The 23,800-nt window shown below is 40.3% G+C and overlaps 1 protein-coding gene across 1 annotated transcript in view; it reads left to right on the top strand.

Moving 5' to 3' along the window:
• T265_13367 (hypothetical protein) overlaps positions 1–23,800 on the top strand; it is a gene marked incomplete at both ends in the record, with an annotated part of 68,793 nt that overhangs the window by 10,503 nt on the left and 34,490 nt on the right. Inside the window, 2 exons of the mRNA XM_009168601.1 lie at positions 2,676–2,789; positions 7,937–8,044. Of these exons, the coding sequence (XP_009166865.1) occupies positions 2,676–2,789; positions 7,937–8,044 (222 nt within the window). The remainder of the gene's footprint in view (positions 1–2,675; positions 2,790–7,936; positions 8,045–23,800) is intronic.

Here is a 23,800-nt window from a genome sequence, read left to right as displayed (position 1 = left end):
TACCAAGGCGACTTTAGTTGACAACTGAACATATCTTATCATCGCAATTCATTCAAAGATTTTTTATCTTGTTGAAAAAGTACGACATTTTCATGAGAAAAATCAGTCATAGCATCTTCGCTGATGGAGACATCTTGCCATCCGACATTTTTCCGCCTTCGTAGTGTTTGTCTTTTATTCAACCTGAATTTGCTTAGCTGCTTTCACACGAGCTGTCAGGAAGTAAATTGCCGCGTTAGACAAATACGCCTTTTCGTCAGAAAATTGCGCACTCAAATTTTTCGCATAACAAGCTGTCATTTGGAAACCTTCATCGGTTTTCATCTCCACCTGCGTAAGTAATCAATGTTTCATAATAATTACTTCACCCAGGGAACTGCTAACTCTTCCATTGGCCAGCTTGCAATATGAAATATAAGATTATGTCTAGTTTACTGACGACCAAATCAGATATTTGGTGAATGTGCGATCTTTAAGGAGGACTTATCTAAACCCATGTACTAAGACTAGTCATAATGGGTCCTAATGGTAAACATTTGGTCAGAACCATAAAAGATTTTGAAAATAAACCGAATTATGCAAACAACCCTGTAATCAGACGGAGGGTACATTTTCGGTGAGTTCCCAAACCTCCGCCTAAATCAGCTTCGAAAAAACTGTCCACCCCTTCACAATTTTGATCACAGCGCAAGTTTACCATTTCGTGCTACTGTATTCAAGCCGGTCCGCTAGATTACGCTGCTTTAATGTCAAGTTGAGTTATTTCCTTCATTCCTCAAGAAGTTAGCTTAGTCAGGGTGATGAAACAGCCGATCGCCATTTCTTGGCCGACAAGATTTATTAAAACTGAATTCAAGTTAAAAACTTCAACAAAATTCATCCTACCACTTTTAGTGTAGACCTTTCCGCTGCACACACGTTTTCATTTTTTATTAAGACTAAGGTAAACAAAAACGCTTCCATCTAAATGCTTTTCTTTTTTCACTGCTACTATCAAGTCTTGTACGTTCCACAACACAAAGCCGAATGCAAATAACCCTACGGCATGATTTTGGTTTCTCTCAGGGTACGTAAAACCCAGAAATTCTTTTCACTTTATAGTATATCCTAAGTTACGTGCACTAGGTTGAATATATTTGGAATAATGGAAGAAGTGTTGTACGGCTTGTTCATATTTGCCAATTTTCAATACTCATTTCAGACACGCTAGAGAGTAGTGTGTTCTAGTGCTCAAGGGGAGATAGATATAATCAGTCCGTAGGTTGAGCACAAGATTAGCAGCATTCTGAGCAGAAAATGGTGACCATCCTAAACAAGTAAAAATTGAGCGACAACGCAACGGAACATTTTCCAACACATCCTAGTGCAGGAAGACCTGATAATGTGATGATTGCTAAAATTGTCATTCGTCTGTTACAACCGTCCACTCGTGACAACGCCTTGGGCACATTTTTTATGTCAGCTCAGGGTTGATCTTGCTCAAATAGAATGAGTTTTCCAATAAAAACCAAGCCTAGTATTTCATGCATTGCGGAGCCCAACAAGTGATGAAAATGTGAACTTTGAACCCCTATGTCTGATTTCGAACAAGGTAGGAACAGAAACATTCTTGTAGAATAATATATTTAAGAGCAGACAACGTTGAGTGTTTTCTGTCTGAAGGTGTCATATCAACGAACTCAATTTACGCCACCAGAAGTGCATATACATAGCCCTGTCGGGATTTTAATTTATACCACCAGATACATGAGAGCAGTGGGTTGGAGTCGCTTGGTCAGCAATTAGGAAATTAACTTCACGTAATCTGGACGAGAAACAGCTCGTCAAATAATGTATGCATTACACCGCTTGGTTTGTCTATCGCACTGTGAAAATATCCAGCCGATTTGCTCGCATTAAACAGCACCAGTTTCTTTGTTGTGTATGTATGTGTCATGACAATGATTAAACTTCTCGAACCACCTGAACTCAAACTTTCATGTTTGTCGTGTGTGTGCCGTGAAAGCGGCAGCACACTTGAGTGTGTATACAAGAGAAATTAGGTGCAGCGAGGCTTCGAAGATTTTTTATCATAATTTGTGGCGCACATTCTAATCAGCGATGGATTTTGCTGACTATTCGTTGCGTTTTTATGCGCGGTCTAAATTTTCGGGCCTGTTGTTGTGTAGTTCTTTGGTGTGGTTTGATGTCATGAAAAATCTCCATCATTACCTGAGTCACTCATTAACAACATTTTGACTAAGCGCTAAATTGGGTGAAAATTCCGAATGATCTTTAGAATACGGTGTTCAGAGAAAGCAAAATCCGATCTGATCTTCTGACAAGCATCACCTAATAGGCTTGTTTGCATCGGATCACTTGATTTAAATTGTCAGGTTGAATAATGGACAGCGACAATCACAAGCAAAATATTGCGCAGCTTTTGAAAGCATATCTACTTCAGAATTTAAGCTACGACTGTAAAACTACCCATGTATCCAAATCTATTTAGCCCTGATACCGTTTCCAAATTGCTGCGCTTCTTTGTCAACCCCATGACTTTGGCCTTTGCGAAATACCCCTGCAGTCTAAAATGATTTACTTGCTTTAAGTTATTCATGTTACATAATTCATCACATGATTTTGGCAAGGTAAATATTAGTTTGAAAACTAAATCCTTGATTTTTTTCTCACAGATATTTATGAACATAATCATGGGCAGCATGTATCTGGGAAATGCACTTCCATTTCTACAACATTTCACAAACGCTAAGAATGCTGCGCGAGACATTTTTGGAACCATTGAGCGGGTAAGAATGGATGTCTCAAGAAATCTGTCAATGTGATTAACGCACTGTGTCGCAGAAATAACTTAGGGAACCAGAAGTAGCCATAAACCGCATTGCAATATGTTTTGAACGAGATTTTGTCATCCCGAGTAGGTGGTCAGTTGGGAGTTCGACAAATTTTGATATTTTCCTAGAAAAGTTTTGAAATTGCTCAAAACAAAAACCAATAACCAACTCTGCAAACCAGAAATTTTGAAAAAGACTGCATTTGGGTGTAAAAACTGTAAAGTGGCTGTACCTCATTGTGACATCCGCACTGATCCCTACGTACAGATGTTGGACATTACATTTCACTGTGTAGGGACAGCGTGTTCTGCTGGATATTTGAGAGAACATTCCACCAAATAGTTAAAGTTAAATCTATAGTGATATCCAAAACCAGCTTTGTAATGAGGTAGTTGCAGAGCACAGATATGCTAAAACCGATCATATACAGGCAGAAAAGAATTTTACGCTAGGCGGAAATTCAAGCCATCAAGGTGATGGAGATTTCAGATATGGAGACTTAAACTAATGCGCAATCCAGTCAAGCTCTCATTCATCGTTTTATCTTCATCTTCAATAAGTTGTCAGGAATCATTTTTGTTGTCCACCAAATGCAAGACATTGTCAGTCAGTTGCCTTCAAAGACGTTTTGCAACCTGGTAACATTGGGTAGGAATACTTGTACCCAACTTGCTTAGCGCATTCGTGTATTTCATCTTTCAACATACGTCCCCGGTCTAACATAGAACCTTAAAACATGTATTAGCTTCCATGTATCTCATGTAAATATGCCTTAACAAAAATTATCGAGAACAGCTTAACGGTGCTCCCAATTAAGAGGTAGTTCCGCCAAATTATGCAACTCCACTGTCCATGATAGATTTAGTGAGACCATCCCCATCAGAAATGCAGCTCTGTGTGCTGTGTGCATGATTAATAACCTGTTTGCAGTGAGCAACGAAGAAAAAACATTATGGCCGGAGCTCTAAGTTTCCCAGTCAGGGAGATAGATACACTACCGAAATAAAACAAAAGTAATATTCTGATCACAGCACTATGTACCGAGAAGCGCGTTTTAATCAATTTGGGAAGACATCCATTGGGATATTTAGGATACTTATATGATCAACTAAATAAACAAAGCTGTGGCAGAAGAAGATAACACGAATATACCTACAGTACCAAGAATAGGAAAGCCTTTCAACAAATATTATGCGATTTTGGACGCAAACTGCCCTGGAAATTTGTGAAAAATGCCATAAGGAATTGAGCATTTCTTGATGGCATCTTATGTATGAACCTTTAGTAATATACAATGATGTCTTCTATGCTTCCATCTAATAACCAAGTAGCGCTTCAGACCGTGAGCCTCTTAGTTGAATTCCCAAAGTCCATGCCCTCTGGAGGCGTCTTTATCATATCTGCTTTTCTGGGGAATTTTGTATAAAAACATTACATGGTTTCAAAAGCAATCCTTTATTTTGGGTCATTTGAGTTTCTTAGGCAGCCACATCATTCTCAAGTCTGGACGGCTTTAGACTTCAATTAAGAAAGAACACTGTACAGGATGAAATTTTTAATCGCGACAAAGACCCGAGTTTTTCTTCGTAAAAAATTGTTCACAGGGATGTACCTCTGCATATTTAGGATTGAAAGCTCAACGGAGATAGCTTCCTTCTATTTTATCCCCTTTTCATCTTTGCCTTATCCCAAAACGACAAATAGCTGACAAAGACACGTGCCAGAGATTAAACAGCAATCATATATTCATTGAAATACAAGTTAATAATTGGAAGTTCATTCGCAATAAAATCAAATAAATCAGGGAACAAATAATGAATCCTATGTATCAGCTAAAGTGGTCCTAGTGCTCTTGTGCCATTTTCACACACATGTCAGCAGTGACCTTATTTGTGAACGTGGCAATTACTAAAAGGAAAGCACTAACCATTTAATTTTTTCCCGAAAGTAACTTCATATCACCTGAGGTGTAGTGGACCTGAAGTGGTCTATCCTGGGTCTCTAATTTTCCACAGTCTTAGTGACTGGATTTAAGCAGAAAACGTGAATGGGTAGGTTTCGACCAGATAGTCATGTGGTGTTCTATCGGTCCCTTGAGGCATCTTGAACTATCGGTGCTCAAATGACGCGTGGGCGCAATGAATTCCTCTGGATGCAAATATGCACTGAATTCTGTAATAAAAAACTTGCAAGCTCACATCCTGCTGGAGCGAGTAAACAGCTGGCACAAGAAGTTAGGGGGAAGACCAACGTTTCATGACTTGGTGAACAGGTTGGTCATAATCTTAATTTCGTCGAATTTTCATTCAAAAAAGGGCTAGGAAGCAGGACAAAAACAGCAAGTGCGATACCAGTACATTTCATGCCGCTTCAAACTTCTATAATAGAAATGTAAGTAGAATAATGAGAAATAAGTGCATATAAGGAAGGCATGCGACATGCAACCGTATGTAATGAAGCGCAATAAAGTAGAACATACAGGATTCGCACGATAAACCAACGTGTTCGACTTAAGAACGAAAGTCTTTCTTTTGTATTCTGATATGAAATTCGTTGAGATAGGCCCAGCTGAAAAAAGCCCCAAACGAAGAAAAATCTATGAACGAATTTCTAGCTATGTAATAAAACAGGTGAACGTTTAGTACTCATTCATTATTTTGGGTTAGGTAAAGTATATTTCGTGGGCCCCCGTTTTTGTGCTGTTGATTTGATTTTGGTCGGCTATTGCCCATTTTCTCAGCCAAACAAATATCAAGTCGATTCTGGCTGGTAGCCATCCAAAATTCATCTAATTTGCTGATCACCATGTGTTATAGATAATTTGTTAGTTGGTAAATGTATTTATAACAGTTCTGTATGCACGAGGATTGCCGTCTTTTTTACTTTAATAAGTGCGTTCAAATTAAGATTGATATTTAAATTCACCAATTTACGTAGGACTTGCTTTCAAGTCAAATCTCGTGTTACCTGTATTGGACTAACGCACTAAGCGCACTATTGCAGACTCTGCTCGACTAAATAATCTCGATTAAGTAAATCGTTAAATCACTATTTCGATAAACGTTATCTGTAGAAGTTTCGTTATATTTTTTGTTGAACCTTCCACAATAGAATGTGTTAGGTTGTGTACTTTTTAAGAAGATTAAGTTCGAAGGTAGAAAACAAGGACACAGTAAAAGTTATATTCCTTTATAGGACATAAGCTAAACGTTAGTGCACCTTTTAATCAGTTCCACAGAGGGAGAAGTATCCCAGGTGTTTTAGGCTCTAAGGGGATTTTGTCTGACCTTTATCTTCAAAAGTGAAACGTCTACACTTTTTATGTACAAATATTTCATCACATGAGATCAATGCTCATCTGCAAAAAAAAACAAAGTATTGATCATATCTGTTGTAGTTTTTTGTCAAGTGACTCATCACATTCCTATCTGCATGCAACTTCCGGTAACAAGTATAAACTATGGGATAAGTAGATACCGCACCTGTGATAAAAGCGAAAATTTAGACACGGTTATCCTTCGAACGTAATGCGAACGAACTGTCAAGGAAATGTGAAAGCAACGAAGAAATTGTGGCCTCTACTCTCCTTGTCAGCAAAGTGGATCGATAAGCTAAAAGAATATTAAGTAAACATTTGTAATCATAATTGGATTTAGAGATAGCGAGACACGTGGTTCATCGAGTATGTGTAATATACATCTAAGCATCAACCGTGCGCAAAAATGATTAAGCCATTGCGGTAGATTGCAGTCAGTTTTGGAAACTCATGCTTAAAATGTCTGCATAAAATCTGTCTAGGAAGTGGCGTCGAAATAATTTTTTTCAGTCACAAACAAAAGAACTTAACGCCTGGCCCGGTAGCTACATCCCTTACAAAACTCACTCTGAAATTATAACAACAAAAGGCTCGAAAATGCCCACAACGAATTTAAACGGCGCATCTGATCACAACAAAATGTTCCGAAATAAAGTCAGAGCTAAAGTGCTGTCAGCAACGTTTGCATTTTATGTTTACGCAGAAGAATGGAAGGTGACTTTTTGTGGTTAGAGTAGATTCCTTTTAGTATTTCAGTCTTTATTACAAAACGTTCTGACTCCGATGACGAGTACTTATTCTCCCCCTATCATCGGTGAACGAAACTGTGGTAGCCATAACCAATGCACGACAAGTATGCTGTTCACGCAGACGAAAGTGATGATGATGAGGACGATGATGATAGGAATCAACTGGCACCAAGAAAGTCTAACGAAATGTTGAGGGGTTTTAGAGTCTATGGTGGCACTGATATCGGAACTTTGGTGCCGTTGCCTGAGTGCTCTAAGGAAATCACTAAAAATTCCACTACCGATAGAAGAGCTTGACCCATTCCTCTACACATCGTTATTCTTTGTATGAGCGCTCGATGTTTATGTCATTGGTTAAGATGACAGTATATCTATCTGACCACTACGCGAGTAATTGATCGCTTAAAAGGACCGGAATGTTTTTTCTCTCCGTCACAAGATAGCCCTTTAAGATATTGCTGGCTGTAAAGTACAACTGACATAATGCGGTGAAATCATAGGGAATTGGTATAGATTGTAGTCAACCAATCAGAATATACTGTCAATGAGTGAGCATCAGGGTGCACACCCGAAAAAATTCACTCGGTATAAATGGTATCCCATTTTTGTAACTGATCTCTGATAACACGCTGAGCAGTCCCATAAAAGCATAGAGACGTGCAGGCAACATGCTTTTTTAAGTTTTTCCACGGTGATACTACCATATAACCTTTTCTCTGAAACGTCCGATAGCAGCGAAACTTGGGTAAAAACTCCCATATGTACATAAACATGACTACACTTTTGGAGATGAATGCAGTCGTTGTGACATTGAGACACCATTTATCACAAGAATATATATACCCTCATCGCTTAAAGGAAATACCGATCGTTCTGGGTTGTTACGGAAAAAATGAACTATACGTAAACGGCTCTCAAATATGCGCGCCAATAAGCACGCGATTTTATTGTTGGGCAATGCTTCATGAAGTCATGTATAAAGCAATCGATTTACCCTTGAAGAAGACCTTCTAAATGAGGCTCATACTCCGTTCCAGAAACCTCAAATCGGCAAAGGACGGGACAAACCGATGCTCGCCGACTTCAAAGGAGATATCCAGTTTCAAAATGTGTCATTTGCCTACCCTTCTCGCCCGGATGTCCCAGTAAGTTGCACTTACAAAAAAAAACATTTTTGTTATGACTACTAACCGACAGAACTGACTGTTCTTCATATAGTGGCATACAAATCAACTATCGAGAGCATTCACTCTCGGTGTTGAGTCCTATAACCATCATCGGGTGTAGTCGGGATGTGGTTCTACTCAAATAGATTGATAGCACGTTAAAACGTACATACAATGCTATCAAGAACATTGACTTGGTTAGATTTTATACGTGTGCTGATCTTACTGAAAAGTTTTGCATGCCACTGAAGTTGACATGTTTATACTTGCAGCCTCATGAAGTGCTATCGCTGAGTCTTTTCGAAGTTATCCAACTGGCCTGTGAACGCAATGTGACGGTCGGTAGGCCAAAGCAATGAATAGGTAGAAATGTACATTCTCCAGTCCGTGGATGTGTACACAGTTAAGTAGGTTGAAAAGATGAATGTGCGGAGAACATTGTCTGCATAAGCCCTTGGGTAAATTGTCGTATTTGAGGAGGCTCAGTTTAAAACTAAGGCATTTAGTGGAAAGTTTAGCGTTACAGGATCTCGTAAAATGCGTACAAGCAAGTTGAAACTTGTTCAGTGAATATATTTAATTGGATTGTTCATTACTGTTCCCGATTGGTTTGTCTGTTTCCGTTGTTCTTAGCACAAGGTTTTTATGTATGACTAAACTGAAATATTCAAAAGTTGTGCACAGGAAAACATAGAGGAATAAAGACCAAAACAACATAGTCGCAGTAGGAATTATTCACGTCGCCCTCATCGCAGTCGGGATATTCTGTGGCACACAAAAGGTCCACAAAATAGGTAATCCCATTTAGCAGATGGAGGAGCACGACAAGAATGTGACGTAGTTTCGCAGCGTCCGTGTCATTGTGACGAATGGTGGAACTTCTGGCTGATGCACCTTTTTACCTGAGACGCACTTCAGACCGTTCCCACCAGCGAGGATGTTATGAAACGTGTGTACAAGTTGCCTATTTTATATTGTTTTCACTCCTAATTTCGAGTGACAGTAAACTTGTAACAGGACAACATGCGTGTTTGAAACGCACTATTATTGATGAGGAACTCTGTGTAGACGTCCTGATTCTCATGTGAAAATTTGCTCTTTAGGCGGGCAAATGTTTTTAATAGGGTTTTCGCAACACAACTTTTATCCGCTGGACATTGCGTTTAACACATAGGAGAGATATGTTCTCGACGCTCACCAGAAGCACAAAGCAGCGGCATTTGTTGTGAGAAGTGACTTCTTCTGACGTGAAAATTAAATTGGAACTTGAACCGCTTGGATCGACCTAGCTCATTCCTTAGTAATCACAAACCACTAAGGCAGAACGGATAACCAAATAATGACGCAAAACTGACCCTTGTCGTTGTAGGCACCATCTAAACACACTCAGATCTTTTCGTCCACACAATTGCACGAACGGAAGACGAATGAACGCATGCACCAGTCTACACTCATGATGAATGACGGCTACACGGATGAGGTTTGATACGTCATCCGTTAAGCTTACTATTTTACTGATAAGTTCCCCGAGATGGGTTGCACGTAGGAACCGAAACTTCTGGACTCTACTACCTTACATTATGCTTCAACCTTCTAATCCCAAATAGTTTGCTGCTAATCTCTCAGGCTTCTTTGATTAATTCAGACTACTTCAGCCAATAGATAAAATGGGTTTTCGGCAAATATCATCCCAATGACTAACAATGGGAAGAATGTGGAACATTAATCTGTATTTGGTCCAAATGTCAAGTGTGAGGATTCCACCACTCAGATTTAAACTAACGTTGTCGGTAAGTTGAGTATAAAATGCTTTCCCCGGAGGCCTGGAAACTAAGTACAGACAACTTACGCATCTCGACCAACTGCGGTTGCTCCAAGTCTCCAAACCTAGAAATTTCATCATGTTTCCTGAATGTTTTCGCTATTGCACTGCTGATCAGTCTCCTTGCCTCATATTAGAATTCATCGACTGAGCACGTGATTACAAGACGAAACTCCTCGGGGGTCCGTGAGGTGCGTTTCCTTGATGAATGTCAGCAAGTTTAAAACAGCGGTACAATTATTTGGGGTTTCAGCATAGATGAAATCTCCTAACAGATTTTAACGTGATGGACATTCTGCAAATCTCGTGCCATCAACGGTGGACGAAGAGCTTAGTGCAAAAGCCGCGTAAACTTTCAGGCCCGGGAGTGATCAATCTTGGAACCAGTCAACATGTAAACAAATGACATAGTCCTCTTGACTGAATGATGATTGCGGGTCTAAATTTCGTAAGCGTTGGTTATTCATACTGTTGATCATCCAATTGTGGCCGAAAGGTTGACCTCACCTGCTTGCTCAGAGGTTGCAAATCCAAGTCTACGTGAAGAATCATCAGAACCTTACTGTCCATGGAAGCTTCAATGACCTGTTCTAAAAAATGTGAACAAACTGTTCAATGAGTCAGGTGGTCACGAAAGTGACACAGGCATCTTGCAGCCTTGTCTCACTGATTTGCTACGAGGCCAGTCCTATTTCAAAGGTCGCATAAGTTTCTTAAGGACACAGATTTGTGAATCATACAATCAAATTCCAATTTTGTTTGCTATCGGTTTTATTCTGGGTTGCGCCCGCGCAGGAGTACATGTTGTGTGCAATATCCATGGTGTGACACAACCTCGCCTGAGCTTGGCTCATTCTGGTCACTACCTGGGAACACGGGATTGTTTCCCAGCATTCCAGCTTGTACATGCTTAAAAATTTGGGGGAAAATGGAGCTAGACTGGTTTTCTTCTGAAAGGAGGAACAGGAAGTGAAACACTGAAACAGATTAACCGGTATTCATGTTTGGTCAGTGAGATGTCCATTATTTCTGGTAATCATTAATCAAGCCACCTATGAGTTGGAGTTATACTTAAGCGCACTTGTCCACCTAGCATCTTTAAGTCCTCTGCCTCATAGGTTGCATAGTTTTAAGTAAATATTGCCCATAATGCCCGCTCTGTGAAAGTCTATATTTAAAAGACTTTGGTTCCATGGGGTCTGATTAAATGGCTGTTGATTTTTTCCCGAGCTTGGCAATTGACTTGCGAATGTTACGTCGCCAGTCGAGGAGACACCATCAAAGCGCAGTTGGGTACGCACCCAACTCACCCGGGCTACCAATATTTCAACTCATCACTAATTTGGTTGTCTTGCTAAGAGTACCAACTGAACTGAAACTCTTACTCATGTTATACTCACTTTATTGCCGATAAGTAAGAGGTTTTCTTGGAAGAAGCGACCATGAAGAGCAAAGGGTCCAACGAGTGCAATTAGCTTCAAGTGCTTCAAGTGTGTCCATGGAAATAATCTGCCAAAATAACTCAAAAATGCATCACTTCGGCATTTCAGTATGCTTTTCATTTAATTTTGATGCCCTAAGTGAAAAATAACAGTGGTCCTACGAAGCGCCTGATAGGGATACCAGTGAAAGGAAGAAGCTCTTTACTGCGGAGTCGTTTGTAAGACAACACCAACCGAACAGTTATAGACTGTGGAACAGGAAGGTAAAACTCCCATATGCACCTAGTTTTTTTAAAAAATGAATACCCCCTTCTTCTTGAACGGGTCTTCTTAAACTTTTCTGATTACTAACTGACTATCAAGCAAGTGTAAACGAATTCTATAGATCAATCTCACAACTTTCATAATAAATCCCACCTTCCATTAGATCAAGATGGGGGTACGGGATCCCACATACTACTCTCATACTCGTCAGTAGTATCCACTTTACACTAGTATCCTTGCCGTTAACGTCTATTATACACTGTTCCCACTATTTTTTCTTTGGCAAATAAGGACCCATATCCATGGAAGACTATTCTTATCAACGTTGAGACTCTTAGTTTGGTTGGACCATATCTCGCGTGCTGGTTGTTCACATTTCTCTTCTGACTAGTTCTGATGTGCCATCAGGCCGTTTATTCAGGGCATAAAAACGTGAGCCAAGCAGGTAGTTGATGAGTCTCGCTTACACGGTAAAGTCAAACCACTGAGTCTAGAGCGTATTGTACACAAAGAGTGCATACGCTGGAATTTATTAGAATCAGAGACTTCTTATCCCGATCACCATAGATTTTGAATCACGAAATGTCTGTATTGTCTAATGAAACCCAACAAAGACTCTATTCGTAAAGAAGTTGCTCGTATCCCCTATGTGTTAAACCGATTGGTCTTAGCCTCGTTTGATCTACACAAAAAGATGCTGCTTGTTTGGGCCGGATGTCTCAAGTAGCTGAGCTACCTATATGTAGCTTCAAGAAAAACGCGAGAACTGCCATCCGTGACGTCGAGATGCTCGTTCACGGAATCAGCCCGAAGGTCATTCATTGTGTAGCCTAGCATGATGGAACCAGATAGACTGACGACCTATTTGAAGATTCATTCAAAAACACTGACTTGATATCTAGTTTTGATTAATTATTGGCATGTGCTTTGTTAAGCCTGTTTATTTCGTCAGGTATGACGAAAAACTGGACGGCCCATCATTCTCTGCGTAATTTGATGTGATTTACATGTGCTAATTAGTATTCTGTCAGTCGAACTCAATCAGCTAGACAGGTCACAGTTAGTTAAATTGCGGCCAAATCACTGTCCTTGAATAACCACCCTATGACACTGATAAGAAAAAGCATTTTCACTCCTCACGATCTAATTTTTTTCAACCAGTGTCGTCAACACCTGCGTATTTGACCCTCCTTGTTTGCATGTACGAGAGCCAACAAACCCAACTGCTTGATTAAGATAAAAAGCAAATACTGGAGTGAAATTCCATACTTGGCCGGCTTTCCGCGCGGCTATTGTTCCCCTTAGTTGTATTCCCAGTTTTCAACCAGTATCCTGTTTCACCAGACATAATCATTCCTACTAACACATCATATACACAGTGAAGCTGGTGTGGACGAAGTTTGCAGCACAAGGTAGCTTTCGAAACATCTATTCTACTGGCTTGTTCACTTCACGTTTAGTTGCGTGATCATGTAAGCTTTTGTACTGCTTTAGACTCTCAAAACCACATACTGAGCAATTGACTGGCTTCCGCAAAACGGGAATTTGCCAGGGTCTGATCCAGCAATGTCGGGTGACGAGATCACACACGATTTCCGCACTAAATTCGACAAAACAAGAAAGCTTGAACTAAGCTAAGAAAATTTGCAATATTCAGGTCTTGTTAATGATTTTTTCTATTTCATAAATCTGCATCCAAACAAAACGTTCAGGAAAACTTCACAAAGACGTCTTCCTGTGGGATGTTTTCTTGGGAAGTTACATTTGGCTTGTTAGTCGCTTACGCTGTCCGAGTGTCCGAGTTTAGTGGCCCAATTAGAACTGTCGGACTTAAAACCCATTGTTAGCCAACAGACAGTAAGCCTCATGCTCGTTAAGCCGACCCCAAAAAAATATGATTCTGAGTGCTTGGCTCAGCTAGACGTGTCCGTTTATCTCGCTTCACCGTTTTCGAGGGCATTTGAACGAAGAACTCACCATTTATTTTGTAGCCCATAGTTCAACTCGTAACTCCGGAAATGTTTGTTAGATAGCACATTCCGGTCTGTAAAATGAATGATCAGCTACGCTGACTGTTAGCGAGGCAACTTTGGCCGGACGGAATAGATGCCCGCGAAAGCAGCGCCCCCCACGGATTACACCGTAAGATAACGGATAGAGCTATATAAAACGTCTTGCTGCCTCGTTTCTTTTTGTTTTATTGAGAAAGCATAGTTTGAGGTTCTACAGTAGCGGAATTTTAAAGAAACGTTTTACGAATAGTAGTATTTGCGAAGGTTATCTATTTTTTACGTAGGACTGATAACACAAATCAACGAAACCTAATATCGGGAAGCGCGCCAGGTAGACAGGACTATTTATAAATTCAAGGAGATTCTTGTCCTGCAATATAAGAACCAGGGACATGAATCAGCAAAACAGGGGCTTTCAGAGAGATTTGCTTACCGACTATAGAGATTATTTATGCGAGACTGGCACCAGATGAAAGGCACGCACGGTAATTTTTTTGGAAAAGATTACACTCTGGGAGAAGAAGAGTAAGGACACCTCGCATTTTCGCGTTATCAACCTGTCTATTAAGACAGTTTTTTAACGTAATCAGCTTGACGTACGTTCCAACATTTGATCTCTGTATATTGCAACAACGCGTTGCAAAAAACACCTAAATATCCAATCCTTCGCCCAAAAATCTAGAAGCTTGCCTCCGGCTAATAACTACATCATACTGACGTACCCTTCAGTGTGATGTTGCGTAAAGTGGGGAAAAATCACAGACCATCAAGTACTTCTCACTTACTTGAGATGTTAGGAGCTTAGGTTGGAACTTAGAATTACTCTTTAAAATAGGAGGATGCATAGCACCGCTGTGCAGTAAATTGGGTTTGCAGCTCAGTTGCATAACATAGAACCATTTACACTGCGATGAAAGGGGAGACCAAAAACCAAGTTGGTCTATCGAATTTTTGATTGGACTATTTTTCTGTCTAGCACATGGAGTCTGCAAACAGAAATAATGGCTCAGGCAAGAAATGGCATACAAAAAGCATAAAAAGCCGTCAAAGCCTATCCGCAAGAACTTGCCTTCTAACGAATAGGGGCGAATTAAAGTGCCTGAAAGAATGATGAAACAAGACAAATAAACTTATGGTGGAACTTTCAAATGCCAGCTTATTGCTCAACATGGTAAAGCAGACTTTGGTAGAGTACCTTGGCATATTCTCGTTTAGGCAAAATTTTCAAAGTGTTACCAAAGCAAGTAACTTGTTTGAACATGACAGACATATCTGTTTGAAACTAAAAAATAAAATACTGACGTGTCTACGAATGTGCAAAACGGGCGACCAGTAACCCAAATTTCTTTCATGGAAATGTTTTCATTAATCATGGGAACAAGGACAATTTAGCCCGTCGTCACTAGTCACCCAATAGTTTGCTCAAGATTGTTGTTTAGTTGGTAAAGCTGGACGCACCGGTGAAGGGACGATTTTACCTCATTTCACGAGCAGTTTGATGGATGGAAGATCGTTGGACTTATCAGGGTAGACGGAGCTTATACCAAAAATAGGACACAAAAAACAGGCTTAATACCACTGTTTCAGCAAACTGTCTTTCTTCAAGTCACTGGTCATCACCTTACTTTGTGAAGAAATACCGCTCTGCTTTTTACTTTAAATTTCTCGTTCGAGGCACTTTTCAATTCTTAAACTGAAGACACTCTGCTCCAAACTAACTACCTGCTAGTTTGACCGCGACGAACGTCGTGCCTGGCTGTCTCTCACAATGGAGCACTTTGATGATGCTCTCGTCCCGAAATAAAACCTTGGTAAACAAGCCAATGGGCAACGAGCTATGAAAGAAAAGTAATCTGGAGTAGAAGTTCCTACAAGGAGAATTTTTCAACCACTATGTAAGTCATTTTAGATCAAGGAGAGTATCTCGGTTTACACTCCACTGTGGTCAGTGGGCGACTGTTGGCCTTATTTCGGATGGATAGATAGCGTCAGATGATAACTTCTGACCGCTACGGGCTGGGATAAGCGTAAGACGACTGTATGCACTCGACGGTCTATTGAGCTGTTAAACTGCAATTGTGGCAGCTGTCTACTTTTTGTTTTTCCAGCGCACAACTTCCACCAACACCTAAAGAACTTGCGGTTTACACCTGAATCTCTTCCACTGTCCGCCTTGAGGCCACCGGCATTTCATTATTCTAATAACCACGACTCTTAAACCACATTCAACCAAGTATTGTAGATAGAGAAATTGGCACTGTCATATTTGAAAGAAGTCGAGGGAGGACGAAGTTGCCAATATTAGTTTTGGTTTCGATACTTGCCACAGCATGGAAATAAGCCCCTTAGTTCTAACAACAGGTTCCAACTTGTGAACGTCAATCACTTTATTTAATTTTAGCCAATGTAATTTAACATCATACTTAATTAATAATTTTATCCGCGCGGGGAAGAGCAGTTTGGAGATAGCGAATTGTTGAAGTGAGACCATACTCTCTCCACATTTAAACTACATCTGTGTATTGCACGCAAGTGCTGATTCTCTGGAGCTAGAGAACCATGAGATATATAACCTGTGTATATGAAATACCCAACAACAGAATGGCTTTTATTGTGGTTACGACTCCTTCACATGCTACAAGAATATTTCCTCACTCTCGTCTTTCTATCCAACTGAGTACAAAGTAACGAAAGCCTGAGGGAAACTCCTAATAAGAGTCATATTAGGGGGTTGTTGTAATAGTTTTATTATGAGCGGTAGATTTCCCAAGCCTCTTAACTGTGAACAAGTTACGATGGTAGAAAGAAGGTGAACGCCCTCTACAGCAGCCAGATATCCGTAGTGAATGGTTTCGGCTCGTCGTATCAACCTTCCGCTCAAAATCATCGTGGAGGGCATTTGTGGCAAGCACCGGCTTATGCGGCTGCAGAAGGGATTAATCCTTTTGATCAACCTGTTTCTAATCATCCCAACGGTTTACTGTATGGAGCATATAGTCACCTGAGAACTAAAAAAATGAATACTTGTAGAAACATTTTCTGATCATTTGATTTCTTATCTGCAATACATTTTTCTCACAAGAAAAATTTTCCGTCGTTTTATTAATCACAACTTCGCATTTCTGTGGATAAAAAAATAAACAAACCTACAGAAAAATCCGGTTTATTGGTTTGGTAAATTCAAAATTCAGATATTGTCTTCGAATAATCAGTAATGTCTGTGAGGACGATGAGCCAAATCATTTGGTAAACAGGCAAGGAAGCGTCAATCACTTCAAAAAGAGACAAGGCAACCACCATGGCGCAAACAAACTCCCTAACAAAACACTAGATGTTCCAAAACAAACACATCCATAAAAGTCAAAATGTCAGCTGCCAACCCCAGGTGTGTGGATGATTAATAGGTCCAAAAAGAGCAATACACGTCTATGGTCTTGTTGAAAGCGTACATGAAGCAAAAGAGAAGTCTTCAAAATATCTGATCATGCTCTCCCGTGAACATTCATTCTTTTGGATGGATTATCATTTCAAAACATGTCAAAATGTAATCAACAAGAGATTGATTAGACTGGTAGCCGTGTGACATTCCTGAATAGAATTTAACACGTGTTAGTCTTACTTCATATCAGTTTACAACAGAAGTTGAATTTTCTTCTATAAAATATACAAGAGTGTTCAGATGCTAAAGGGTTAGCCGGTTTTATGAAACAAGCGTTTTTGCGATTTGCCACACCAATAAGATAGCTAATCGCTTACTCAAAAGTATGTAATTAAATCAACCCGCATCCATCAGAACGCTGATACCAAGATGCGAATAACTTTGCTCTGTACCATATATCATGGTGTAGGTAGAGGTGGGCTTATAATTTTACTTGTGCGCTTCCTCTTTTTATCCTGGAGCACTGGTCCAGGCTAAAGTAATCAGTCAGAAACGATACTTACCCCATCTCTCGTTTATACATTAAATATTTTATACTTTACACCCAACTTTACAAATCTAAGTATAAACTACACAATTAAAAAAATGGAAGCACTTAGACGCATGCATTTCGTTTGGACTGGTAACTTGTTATTTGCCAGTGACAAGAAAAGGAAATTTTTGATGCCTACGAGGGAAAGTGACTAACTTGCAGACGGATTGGTCAAGAAGAAAACACGGAAAAGATGTGTGTGAAATGTTTTCTAGAATAGCTGTCGAATGACATGCTAAGTTTTTGCCGTAAATGTGATTTTAGTAATCACATTGCCGCTTGGAACTTGGAACTGACAAAAAATACAAAAGTATACCATGATAAGATCAGTTTTTGAGCCTTGCCTTAGTTATAAAGAGCTTTTAGGTGAATCTGACTGACTCGGTGTTTCCTAAATCTGCCGTCTGATGAAATAATCCTGGTTTTTAAAAACAGCTTTTAAAGAAACTTTCAGAAAAGGCTCTTGATCACTTGCATTTTCAAGTCTAAAACATCAGTGGGATTTTATGTTTCGGATGTCATATAGGTGATATGACCGGCTGATTGACTAATGAGTCCGTCATGGTAGACGGTTAGATTTCATATGTAAAGTACCCGTGTGCATTGTTTGTAGCCACACAAACCCCTGTAATTAGTGAATGGTTGGTCTTGACTACTGAGAAGATTGGGGATCTCATTTTCAAGAATGTATAGTTTACCAAATCGTTCCATTATGGCCAACTCACATCCGACTAACACTTACCGTTGATAAGACAGCCCTTAAGTAATTTATCTAGCCCTTTCTCCCTCCTGGCTATGTTTTCGTTAAGCTTGATGGAAAACAAGCACAAACACAAACAGCTCCAATATTTGCGGTCCATAATTTCTGCTGGCTACGGTATTTCTACTACACAGTATAAAGTACCCCTGATAAACGGTAAGATGCTCTACCTCAGAAGTTTCAGACGTTAACCATTTACGGCAGCGGACTTCACTACAAACGTTTCCAACCGCACGTAGATTTTGATTATGACGCACTTACCCGGAACAGTTATCCGTATCACCATTTTTTCAACATCCCTTCTGCCGTTTCAGAGAGATTGCTATGGTTAGCTCATGGCGGACCGGAGGTAGTATATATGCACTTTGCTTGTTTTTAAGCTAAGAAACGGCAAGAATCCATAAGTACATAGAAAGTTTAACCCCCGATTACCATGAAACGAGACAAATAAAATCGGCAAGTGTATTTTATCAGTTGGCGACCAACTAGTTTGTTTGACGTATGCAAATAAATATTGTTTTAGCAAGAAAGTAAATGGACACTACTCTAAAGAAGGTAACTCTGCTGTGATCAGAAACAGGGACTATATTACATACACGTGGACTTATATAGTTACCTGCAGATGAAAGAAATCGCTCCGGGTATAGTATTTTATGTATCCATACTTTCCAATCCAGTTAAGGAATCAGGCCACTTGTAAGCAAACCCTGCTTAATCATGTAGCACACATTGTTACCCCTAATAAACTCATCTACATGATATCGTATATGTCTGAACGAACCTCGTCCGTCTCACACATACCAGACACTTTTAGAATGCATCATGTACTTGAGAGTGGATTTAACTGTTCGTGAATAAAATGGGTTCACCCCAATGTTTCTAACTCAAAGAGTAAGAGTACATTTGGTTCTAATACAATAAATAAATCGGTGCATCGAACCAGTCTTCCTATTTGATCCAAAAGTTTCGTGCGCAGGGTTCTAGTGCAATCAGTCAGTTATGCAGGATGTAGTCATATTCCGCACAAGCCTTGTGATTGGCGAGCTCATGGATATTTCATTCCCAATTATGCATAAGTCTGTATGCCACCCGTTCACAACTGTTTACTATAACAATTGACACCATAGTTCGAGGCGTAGCTGGTGGTCAAAGAGGAAAAGGTTTTCCAGAAATTTCTATTTCTAAGCCCAAACAAGATGCCTGTCAACCAATTACAGTTTGGTTGTTGGTTCGTTCGTCAAGCTTGGCAACTGGACTGCAAACGTTTCATCACCAATCGAGGTGACATCCTCAGTGCGGGGTTGGGTGGGTTGAGAGACCCATTCAACCAACCCGACTCTCCCCAGCTACCTATTTTCCACAAGATTGCCAACCAATGGTATTATTTTCCCGTTGTAAATCGGCTTCAAAACTTGCAACTAGAGTTCAACGATCCACAAACAGCATACGGATACTGTATTCAGGAAGGATTTTTCGGGCCAAAGATCCATCAGAATGAAGTAATAAACGTCGTACTCATATCAGATATGTAGGTTGAATTTGCACCGGGGAGCTGTTCTTGCGTAGTGAACAAGATCGGGATTGTCCCCCCTTTCCACAATTATTTTGAACAGCTGCTTGGATAGTCCTGCGTCCAGGTTTTTCTTCTAGCATAAAGACAACCCATATAGTTGACAAATTTATCCGGACAGTCTTTGGAAAAAGTTGATTTGCAAATGAGTGTATTTCTCGGAAACAGTCCAATTTGGGTTCAAGCAGATCATAAAGTTGAAGGAAACTCGGGGACTACGCCTACCTGATGAGCCCCAAGAAGGCTGAAACCGGTCTGTCGAAGATTTTCAGCCACCTCGTGAGTAGTTTCCTTTATGGAACTAGGAATTATTCTGTTGATTTCAAACAGATTTCATCATTGCAAAACCATAATTTATAGCACATGTTTATTCGGATGAATAAATGCATTGATTGGTCAGTCATTTGAATGGGTTTGTGATTTTTGGGTTTAAACAGACTTTACTTGTTCGAGGTCATCAATGATTTGTGTCATATTATCATCTGTTCCCTTGACGTGAATGATCCAGCCCGAAGGTTACCCCATTTCTCAACTACCGGTATATAGTTTCACAAATGTTGCCCAGCATTGCAGGACTCCATAACATGACAGGGAAAGTGAGCCATATACATATCAGTTTATCCTCCCTAACCGGTTGAGTATTGTTGAGAAGGGATGTTTTCAAGTTACTGAAACTGAATTGGGCTTGGCGAAAATTTTCTCAGGCGGTCGACCTTTGATGGACTCAATATATGAGCTTTTGGTTTACAGATTTCTACCAGCTTGTCACGATACTGTCGATACTCTCACTTAAAAAGCTCAACCGCTTTTTCCACCATTTATTCTTTTACATCCGATGACGGATTCGGCCGGGTGCTTGATATTGGCTTTTGGGCTGTTTTGCATGTCAGATTTCTATCTGCCTTACGCACGTCAATCTTCTGTCCGTTCATTCTGGACGATACGTTCACCAGTCTAATTGTGTCTATAATGGGCACTTGGATGTGTTTATAGTCGAATCCGTATTCAAATAAGGCCGAGGCTTGGTTATTCACAATCCTTCCAATGAATGCTACGAATAATTAGGTCTGCTCTCACTTGGGTTCCGAGTTCACTTAAACTCCTTGAACTACCTTAAAACGCACAACTATATAAGGGACATCGCAACCTGTCCTAATATATATATCGTAAGATGGAGGGAAATTAGGGATGCACGAAAACAGCACCGTTTGTTATATATCACCACATGGGTCAATCCCCTAGTCATTGTTTGGGAAGTTTCTAGTACTCTAACCTGGCACTTAACATGTATCAGCGTAGCCAAGATTCACCATTATTCCGCATACTCTTCGTACTTCTCCGGATCTACCTTAAGACGTACTCCAGTTAGAACCTGCTGTAGCAAACGGAACATGGTCGGACAAGGAGTCATTTAGAGTACGAAGAAAACCACTAGGCTAGTACGATGAGGTCGGGCGATGAGGTGGGTGTCAACTAACCAGTCGGAAACCCCGCTGATTAATCACTAAAACATTCGTCCCCATTCAACATTACTAACTATGGTGTTTGCTTAATATTTGTGCGATGTTTCGAAGACACGGATGGTCAAACACAAGTGATATTATTTTGACTTCATCCAACAGTATAGTAAATTCATCACCCTGTGGCAAAACTAGGCACTTCGGTGATCGAAGTGATATCAGAATGTCGGTGAAAGGTTCGAAGAAAATTAGGATGAACTTTAATGGTTCCAGCATTCACTTTCTCAGTGAGCTTTCCATTTGGCTTGGTCGAGCTACCCATGCCAATAAACTTTTTAACTACCTCTGGACCGGTGTTGATGTATAAGAGAGAGGATTGGATTTAGTTGATACAGTCTACTGGATTGAGGAAAGTAACAAACGAATTAGCACAAACCAGTGAAAAGCTTTTGTGTAAAACGGTTGACAGAAAGGATGCACCATTTGGAAAGTGGCCATCCTGAAGAGAGTAGAAGATGCACAGACGCATATTGGACAGGCTATGGATTATGATTATGGGTGGTCCTTTGGATAATTTAGTTGGCTAGCTCGTGCTATCATCAGTGAGAAGGTCTATGATCTTTGGTCTTAACCTTGCCCCCAACCGAGTGACTAGTTCTATTGGGTCTACATCCTGTCAGCTGATGCTCTTTCTAATGTCTCCCTAGGTCGAGTGGGTCATCGGGGACCTAAGAACTGTTTCGATTTGTATCGATATATGGTCTCCTGGATATCCGCTGTTTGACTACACTATATAGATGATAATATGCTTCACTTCTCAGCCTCACAAGATAGCTGTGATTTGTAAGTTCAGTTAGAATCTCAGTTCAGCTCTTCTCGTGATTCATCTGGTAGTTGTTGTCACAATCCGATATCTCGTCCGTATGTGTTTCCCTTTGATGCACAGCAGCCTCAAGTGTTCCGTCTTATTTCGTCACATAAGTACATCCGCTTCTTCTGCAGCTCACCCCAGATGTTTGTTTATAGTATGTGGAAACTTTGCAATTTCAACCGACGGTTCGTCTTGTAGGTGAGGTCAGTCTGCGTTCGCAATCAAGTTCCCAGGCTTAGTGAACAAATCAGCAAATACCTACACTACCCGAGCCGTCAGCATTCTTTTCAATGATCTGGTTTCTCAAGCATCATTATCCAATGGCGATATTGCATTTTTTCAGAGCCATCTTGAATTCTTTGTTTTCTGTTTGGAAATGATCCATGAGTTTGTTTTAGGTTATCTTTATGCGACTGGTTGTTGGTTGCTGAGACTTCAGTTAGGGATCGCACCCTCAATGGATGTCACAGGTTAGTCAGCTGATACTTGTGAGATGGCTATCTGGCGTTAAAATTGGTTACTTCGAACAACGCATCCTTCCGTTACAACCACTGTTATTCGTTGGGCTGAATTTCCAGATAAAGAAGATTCTTACACCATTTAAATCAAAACTGTATCTGTTAACACTGCGTCTGTATTTCCAACATTTCTCTGTGCTTCTGCTAGTGACCGACGGTGCATCAGCTACTCAGAGCTGTCTCACAGAAGTTGAGGTGACTGAATGAAAATTCCCCTGCACTATTGATTATCATATTCAAAATCAAACCGTAATTAACAGAAACCACAATGATACGGGTCGAATAAGATTACAGGGGTAGCACGTGACACATGTTTGCCCGTCGACAAGTATTGTATTATGGGGAGTCACCCATTGGTTACACCTGAACTAGGCCGCCAAACTACGTGATAGAAGACAGAAGAATTCGGACCGAGCTGCATTGCCAAGACAGATCAAAACACACAGAGCTAGTGCGTAAATATATACGATTGCTGAATTGCTAACTAAGGCGATTGGCTTCATTCGTTCTGTCTAACCAATGAAAACGTTCCTGTCGCCAAAATTTTCACACCCACTCCGCCAGCCTGGTACTGCTAATCCGCGTTTAGTAAGCTACACCCACGCAACTGCTCTCCGGAACGTGTGGTAACGACGGTAACCTTAGCGGTGCTTCGTTCGCCGCGTATGTACTTTCTGCGTCCAGGTACCTCCCCTAGGTGACCGGTGGACTGTCATAGGCAGAGAAGTTTCAATGGTATTTAGAAAGAGAAGGACAATAATAATTAACGTAGAAAAACAACTAAGTTATTAGCTTACAAACCACGAAAGTTATTTCGATAAGTGCTACCTAGAAGTGGGTTTAGGACAGCATGTCTTAAAAGAGATCCAGGAATAGTAATAATAAACTCGCAGGACGAATGAAATTTCAAACAACATAAAAACCACCACACTTGTGTGTATGATGTATGCGTATGTGAATGTATATATATATATATGTATATGTCAGTACATGTCAAAGCGTATGAAAAGATTGGACTGCAGTTGTCACCACACTGATGCTAGAT

This window comes from Opisthorchis viverrini (genome assembly GCF_000715545.1).
Source record: "Opisthorchis viverrini unplaced genomic scaffold opera_v5_61, whole genome shotgun sequence".
NCBI classification, from domain to species: Eukaryota; Metazoa; Platyhelminthes; class Trematoda; order Opisthorchiida; family Opisthorchiidae; genus Opisthorchis; species Opisthorchis viverrini.
The sequence above is the reverse complement of the archived record's forward strand: the minus strand, read 5'-3'. Positions and strand labels throughout refer to the sequence as shown.